The 7869-nt window shown below is 40.6% G+C and overlaps 2 protein-coding genes across 6 annotated transcripts in view; both read left to right on the plus strand.

The window, feature by feature from the left end:
* Positions 1-7869, plus strand: part of LOC116853317 (lachesin-like) — a 57513-nt gene that overhangs the window by 48344 nt on the left and 1300 nt on the right. The window lies entirely within an intron of this gene.
* Positions 1979-6866, plus strand: LOC116853314 (protein downstream neighbor of son homolog). 2 transcript variants are annotated; one of them, XM_032834365.1, is made up of 9 exons: positions 1979-2166; positions 2285-2459; positions 3036-3115; positions 3338-3948; positions 4058-4386; positions 4468-4685; positions 4759-4962; positions 5056-5242; positions 5314-6866. In XM_032834365.1, exons 4-9 carry the CDS (start codon positions 3344-3346, stop codon positions 5502-5504), a joined length of 1734 nt encoding a protein of 577 aa, XP_032690256.1. In that variant the 5' UTR covers positions 1979-2166; positions 2285-2459; positions 3036-3115; positions 3338-3343; the 3' UTR covers positions 5505-6866. The 2 variants fall into 2 exon arrangements, with proteins under 2 accessions (XP_032690256.1, XP_032690255.1); XM_032834364.1 differs by lacking the exon at positions 3036-3115.

A 7869-nucleotide genomic window follows, 5' to 3' on the forward strand; every position in this document is an offset into this window, starting at 1 on the left:
AAAGAGAGAGAGGGAGAGAGAGAAAGAAAGAGAGAGAACGAAAAAGAGAGAGAGAGAGAGAATATGTGTATTTGTGTGAAAAAGAGTGAGCGTAAGATAGTGTGAAAGAGAGAAAGAGAGAATGAGACAATGCGATATAAAGAGATGAGGAGAGAACGTATGGCGGTGCGACAGCGAGAGCGAGAGAGTGCGAGAGAAAGACAGAGAGAATGAAATAATAAATCGGAGTCTTCGGTACTCCAAATTCTTCCTACTTTCCTTTCCTACTCCAAAGGGTGTCGAGGACATTTTTAGATCAATGGATGTTGTGTCAATGTACGCGCCGCTTTAGACTCGCGTCTCGCGTAGATCGACCGCCATGCGAACCGTCGACACGCCGATCGACGAATATCCGGACGAGAAACGAGGGAGGGTGGTTGCCGTCGCGGGGATGCTTAACGAATCGATAATAATAATCAACGTCATTTTGTCATTGGTTTATTATGCGCTGCTGACTGACTTTGGACGTCGGAAAACTTTGATGTTTCGAAATAAAAGTAACAATCGAACGTTGTACACATGTGATGTCCCTCTGTCTTGTTTTGTTACTCTATCAACATTTATTTCAAATCCCCAAACGATACTAAAAGTTATTGATTATATTTTATTAAATACTTTTAATAGTTGCGGAAGGATGAAAAACTAATCTATTATTTGCGAAGCTTTTCAAATACATAATACTACGTACAGAAAATAAATCAATTGAGACGCAAATCATTTTTGAAGAATTTAAGGAAGACTCAAAACTTTTTTTGGTCGGTAAAAAATTTTTTGTGGCTCTGTGCATATGAGTAGCATCAAACGTTCATTAATGTTTATACTATCTCCGCGTGAAAGCGCGTCAAAATCGGGGGTGCTCTTGGATTTTGTAGGCCGACGAAACACGGCATCGTTTTTTTTTTCCTTTTTCCCCAACAGGATGCTTCAAACGGAAAGTGCTTTCACAAGATGAAAAAAACCAAAATTAATGAATGTTTTGCGATACAGATTGTGCAGAAAAAATTTTCACCAATCGTCGGCAAAATAGGAATCCGCGTTATTGATTCTTGGAAAAATAGGAATCTACATTACCGATTGTCGATAAAAACCTTTTTACGATTCGCGCACCTGAGTAGCGCAGAACGTTCGTTAATTATTGTACTTTATCCCCGTGAGAAAGCATCGAAATCGATGCACGTCTTTGGATTCAAGCCAACGAAACACGACGATCGTTTTCCTCTCTTTTTATCTGATAGGATGCTTCAAAAGGAAAGTTTTAACCAATAAATTGCGACGTTTAGTCCCAGATAGAAAAATGTGTTCATTCTGAGCTCATATTATATTCATGTATCTTCAAGCATGAGGATAAGAATAGACACTGATGCGGGCTCATATGCGCCTCAGAATGTAAACATGTTGTCACAAAAATACCTCATTTAATAATAATAATCAACATCATGTCAAGAATTTGCAACATAATTTGTACATCATTTGTGTGTATCTGGTGCTCATGTTATAAGATCACGTAATGATCTTTAAAAAAGTATCAAATTGGAGTCATAGTATGAAGTCACATTGTGATGAAACATGATCATCACGCATTTCTTTCTGGGTACGTTTTGGCCGACATGGACTGTCCATAACCATTATTCTTGAAATAGTTGCGTATACGTAAGTTTTACTGCGCAGCTATTTTATGATATGATTAATCCTGCACAGTAAAACTTACGTATACGCAACTATTTTAAGAATAGGGGCCCAAGTTCTTAACCACCTTATGCGCTTAGCACGGACACGAATCGTCAGAAAATGGACGTAGAATGGACACGCAACAAATCGACACTTTATCGGCAGCGTCTGAAAATGAGTACAGGAAACGTAGTTCCACCTCAAAAATGAGTGCAGATGGCGCATCGAACTAGCGTGAAAATCGATGTCGATTAAAACGTATAGCGTGGCTGCTCTCAGGTTTCTCTCTGCTCCCGTAAACGAGTTCTCCTCATTGGTCTGTTCACTGCGTTCCGACATTCGACTTTGACAAACGATATATTGTAGAACAGGCCGTAGTAAACATCTTAAGAATGTTGGCTATTGACAATTGAACATTATTGAGGATCGTTTGGTGCATGAAGGAAAGTGTGTGTTGTGGTGGGTATTTTATTTTATAGAAACATCAAGCGCGCGCAATAATGAATTAATTAATTTAAACGATCTTTTCATAAACTTATACAAGTGCTTAACCTATACGTTTTAACGATTGTTATAGTTGCTGGAATGCAATTTGACGATGGATCAAGGCATATGATCATAATTATGTAATATAACAATTGCAACGCACCATATATTTATGACAACTTGTAACAAAAGGATGGAGCTTAGGCATTTTAAAATTATTACAATTTTGAACTCTCCTGTCACATAAGCTTCTTTTCAACAATTTGGTAATTAAAAACTATATACTATTACATACTATTTTTTTCCTATTGTAAAGTATGATAAAATACAAATATCTTTCCAAATAGTATAAAATATCACACCAACATTAAAATCAAGAAGTTTTTAATTATGGCTGTGTTTCAAAATTACTGACAGTCCTGAAAATTTGTAATATACATGACATAAACCATAGCTTTCCAGTGCTGGTAGTAAATATTGGAACGCAGCTTTTGTTGCTGAAGATGATAGTGATGTTACCATAACCTTAAAATATTATTTCTGATGTAATCTGGTAATGATGGAATATGAATAATTTAAATATCTTAAAATGTTATTATAAATCTTAAATCTGAATATTAAGGTTTTCTTGTTTAATTTAATGTTATTTTATGACTAATATTTCAATATCTATCAAAATATAGCTATTATATTATCTTAAGTTAGTGTTTTAGTATTAATGTGTTGTTCTCCAATAAAGAAAATTACTACAACATTATATTTTCCAAGCAAAAAGATTTAATTTACTAATAAGTAATATAGCAATATTTTAGTAATAACGTTGACTTTGGTGCCTTTGGTAGGTTATAATGTGTACCTTTTTGTACAATAGTATAATCAAAATTGATTTTACATAAAGAAAAAGTGCTAGAATGAAATAAAGGTAATTACTTGTTTTTTGTAAATCAAACAATATTCTTATCAATTTAAGTATATTTTGATGATTTATGTAATAAATATTTAATGCTGCAATATTAATTTGTAGTTGAATTTTTGCATGTAAGTAAATTAGTTCTAAATTTCAAAGAAGTATTTAGTAAGATTATGTAATAATTTTTTCCCTTTGAAGAAACTTAATGTTTTAAATCTTGATTTATCTGTCCAGTACATAATGGCGGAATCTGAGAATGCAGGCACACTGGAGTGGACGCGTCCCGATCAGGTGATGCGACTACATCGTATGAAATTAAAAAAACGTGCTTTGCAAGCGCGCATGAACAAAACGCACAGCAACACGACCGATACTCACGACTCTACGGAGAATTCAGATAAATTTAACTTCAGCGTACCACAGCGCTTATCCCAAAAGCGCAAAAACCCATTCGCGATTAATGAAACGTGCAAGAAGCAGAAGGACGAAGTGACGGCTGCATTGGAGATCAGCAATGACAATACATTGTTTGAGTTGTTTCAACTCAATGTCCAACAAGAAAAGCAAACAGCAGAATCGTCCGTGGACGGAACTCTGACATTTGCCAATGTTCTTTCGAAGTTAGAATCCACCACACACACGGCTGACGTGAATGCGCCAAAAGGCGAGAAGTATATTCCTATCGATTGGACATTGAAGACTAAAATGAGGTTTATGTCTCCAAAACCTTTTCCATGGAACGGCAAGCTGAAAACGAGCGAGGAAGCGTCGGGAACCACAGGTTTTGTCAGGTGTCTGAATATCGGAGAACAGGAGACAACGTTGGACACCAGTCTGAACGCGAGGTGAATTTAATTAGTCTTGTGTCGTAAATTACGCGTAAACATCCAAGTTCAACGATTAACTCTTGATGCGTTTCTCTGATTTGACACTCCATGAATATTTGCATCTCAGGTTCCACCAGTGTTGCTTGATATGGCAGCATCCGTCGTTACCGTGGCTGGAACTGTTCCCTCGTTCTGCCGGCAAAGTGAGCGCTAGTCTTGCGAGTAGCACATCGATAGCGAACAACCAATGTATGAAGGATGCGCTACACAGAGAGTGGTGCGACAGTTTCAGATCCTTGTTTCACTTGCTACGTGCGAGACAGTGTCCCTACTTCTATGTGTGTGCGAACACGTTCACGGCGCTTTTCCGCGCCGCCGGCATCTGCGGACTGTCAGAGATTCACGCACTCCTCACACCCACAACACGCGGGTTCCGTCAGGCGTTGAAACAAGAAGGTATGGAGCAGCCCGGCTATGATCTGATTTAATGTACACGCGTGTGTGCTCATACATGATAACAGTGTCGTTACTTTTCAGAAATTGAATATTATATGCCTCTAAGAAAAGATTACAAGAGACGATCCGGAACGACTGATTGCGATAGTAGAACCGCGGATCTGAGTCTGTTGAATGAAGGAACGGCGGATCATCAAGAGGAGGTTGACGATTACGAAGAGCTGGACGAGGCTCAAGACGCGTGGCTCAAAAGTCTGGGTGTGGAGAACTCGGAGATCCGGAAGATCAATCATTCTCAGGTGTACAGCCGCGGGATCGAATCCGTATGAGTATATCGTGTGTTAGCTTGTTTTAACGTCGCGTGTATTTCAGGCGAGGATGACACTGGAGAAGGAGAGTGAGGGAGACAATATGAGACAGTCTCTGGTATTCGTCAAAGGCGTGGAAGCGCAGGCGTTATTTAACTTTCTGATCAACTGCAAGTCTGCTACCGCGACGACTGGCGTGCTAGCCGGTGTCCCTCCTACGCTTCTGGCACCGACGGCCTTTCACGGCGCTTCATTAAAACCGCTCAAGGTATGATATTACTAACAGCAGCTATCTTTCATACTGTTGTATCAGCTGCGACAGCATTAACGTTGATCGTAAATTTTTCTTCTGTTGTGCCAGGTCAGAGAAAGCATTGTGCGTGTTGAGAATGATCGATATCATTCCCTCGAGCTGAGAGGGCCTCTCTTACCGCACGTGCTGCCTTCTCTCTGCCACCTGATGGAATCCAGTCAATTAGAGCAATATTCAGCGAGCTGCGCACAGCTGGTGACGACTACTTCGTTTTCTGCTGCGAAGCACGGCGCCGGTATGTGCGTACAGATTGAAATACGAAACAATGAATTGAATAATGTAAATGTCACAGTTGTATTTCTGTAGACGAAGTAACTGTCGCGGAAGGGGAAGATCACAATGCCGCGAAGATACCGCCTAATATCTTCGGACAAGAAAACCTGAGTGATTGTGGGTTTAACAAAGAATTGTTGAAGCATTTCTGCAATACCGACCCGAGCAGGATAGAGGTTTTGGAAAGCTTCAAGTTTTTCAATGGATTGTACACATGGTCATGATGATGGTTTGAGAATATCAAATTTGGGGAGGAACACGCGTTTGGGTATATGTTTGTATGGTCTAGATATGTTTGAACTTTAATGAAAGGTTATAAATAAGGATGGAATCAAGTACACTCTAAAATCTGATTTTTCAATAGAAATTTAAAATTAGATTTTTAAATTTAAACTGTTGAAAAATACATTAAATACACATTCCCAGGACAAAGCTTAAACTTAAGTCTAAGTCTAAACTACTATTGAAAAATCGACTCTAAATGGTGTCGATATTATTTGCGACATCTTTATATTTTATACTTGATTCCATGTTTGGTTGTGTCGGTTTCTTCACAAACGTATGAAAATAGTCTACGATGATGTGTAAGCGCTATTCGCATCGTTACATCGCTGGCGACTTGTAACTAATAAGGAGATTTAGTCACGCGGAGCTTTAATGAAAACAAGACGTCCGACATGCTACAGTTGTGCTGTTATATACGCGAGGACTGCGATCATGGGATTTGCATTCGCATCTTTATTGACTTGTAATTTAATGTGAGACATATATACCCTCGAGCAGTAATGAGGTCTGTTCTTTTTCAAAGAACTGAACGAGTGCAATAAGTTGAAGTGAAAGAATAGGTCTGTTCTTTTTAACTGAATTACTTGAACCGGTGTACTAAGAGTGAGACAAATATATCTTGTTTCACTCTAATTTATTGCAGTTCAGGCAGTTCAGTTAAAAGGAAAAGAAAGACCTAAGGTGTATACTTGTGTCATTCTGATTTATTACATTAGTTCAGAAGTTTTTGCAAAAAGAACAAACCTATAGACTTTCGTCGGTTTTCTCCTTAGACGGAAGACTTCGTCCGCATGCGTCAAGATTTTTGATTGGCTAAGAGACATCGTACACAAAATGCAAATTTATCCCCCAAAGCGGTAAGCGCATACTCTTTCATAAAGGCATAATGCAGAACGTATAAGAAAACTGACTAATCAGAGTCTTTTAAAAGGTCATAGAAAAGGACTCTGGTTCATTTCCTTGCGTCGTGTATTGTCTTTGTGCAAGAGTTATGCTTCTCACTTGAGATGTCGCTTATGCATGCACACAAGGCTACCACCTGAGGAGAAAATCCACGAAAGCCCTTCACTGCCCTCGAATAACAAGTACGCGAGCTACCGAGCGGGCAAATATTATCGACTCTGGGTAACAGCGCTTTTATCCAAGCGGAATGTAAACGGCAACTGTTGACCCCGATGATAATTCTCTAGATTCACAACGAAATCGATGTCATCTTGTAAATATCGCGACACCTTGATCTCTGTCACTTTACATATCATTATGTCTGTGAGGAAAATAAATTATTATTTTTACTGCGTTTACATTGTCACTTATATGTGCCACAGGACGGCAATCAGCGAATAAGAGAGAGAGAGAGAGAAAAAAGAAAGAAAGACAACAAAACAAAGCATGAAGTTGCGGTTCCGCGAAAGGAGCTTTTAATTCCTAACACTATACAATCGTAATAGCCTTTAGCGTGCAAAAAACATTGTCGCCTTCACAGTCGGCGTAAGAGCTCGTCTGTCGGAGTATAAGTCGCGCATGATAACAACAACTCCGTCAAGGAGATTCGTTCGAGAACCCGGGAACGAGCTAGGTGGGGTCCATACGACGGCGGATGGACTGCCCCTAAAAATAACGAATCGATATTCGCCCGCTGCCCCCAAATCAGTCGCCGGACTCGCCGAACTCGCCGGACTCGCCGGGTCACCGAGACAGAGTCACACTACAAAAAATCAATTCACTCACTGCATACGCCTCACCGTATTCTCGTTGTACGATCTCGTTTTCCGTATTTTTCGCGCGTCTCGGGCATGCAAGGCGCAGGATAACAGTAACCGGATGGTGTGGGCCGTGCGAGATACGCAAGATGCCCTTGTCGCTTTTTGCGCGCATCATACGAATGTTCCGCGTCAGATCGCATCATTCGTTGGTTGACTCCGCGACGGCCACGGCGAGGAAGAGACATTGACAAATGCCGCGGGATGCGCCGTTCTCGCTCAGCGATGCATATCGTGCGATGCACGCGTGCACCGTTGGCCGTCGCGCGGATGCACGCTCGCGACGTAATCGTTTACATGTGAGAAGATTACGTCAGTGGCATGTCGTATTGCGACACCACGCGCGCCGAGGCGGTTTCATGTTCCCAAGGTCTCCGCCGAGGCGGCTCGAGTTTTCGAGCGAGAGCGTACGCGAGCAACGGACTCTCTTTTCCTTCCAGCGCCGCTTTCGCGCACAAGGCGAATCGCGTAGTTTTTCGCCCTCGAGCTGGTCATTTTGGGTATCTTATCGCCTCCGATAGAAACGAGATTTAGTAATATTCTG

This window comes from Odontomachus brunneus, unplaced genomic scaffold (assembly GCF_010583005.1).
Source record: "Odontomachus brunneus isolate Ranch 3 - 2012 unplaced genomic scaffold, Obru_v1 Obru_scaffold_304, whole genome shotgun sequence".
NCBI lineage: Eukaryota > Metazoa > Arthropoda > Insecta > Hymenoptera > Formicidae > Odontomachus > Odontomachus brunneus.

What these genes read in the sequence shown, in the direction of transcription:
- LOC116853314 (XM_032834365.1), top strand. Translation starts at nt 3,344, where the DNA reads ATGGCGGAATCTGAGAATGCAGGCACACTGGAGTGGACGCGTCCCGAT. An exon ending in GACACCAGTCTGAACGCGAG is followed by an intron (nt 3,949 to 4,057) that starts GTGAATTTAATT and finishes TTTGCATCTCAG; the next exon opens with GTTCCACCAGTGTTGCTTGA. An exon ending in GGAAGATCAATCATTCTCAG is followed by an intron (nt 4,686 to 4,758) that starts GTGTACAGCCGC and finishes CGTGTATTTCAG; the next exon opens with GCGAGGATGACACTGGAGAA.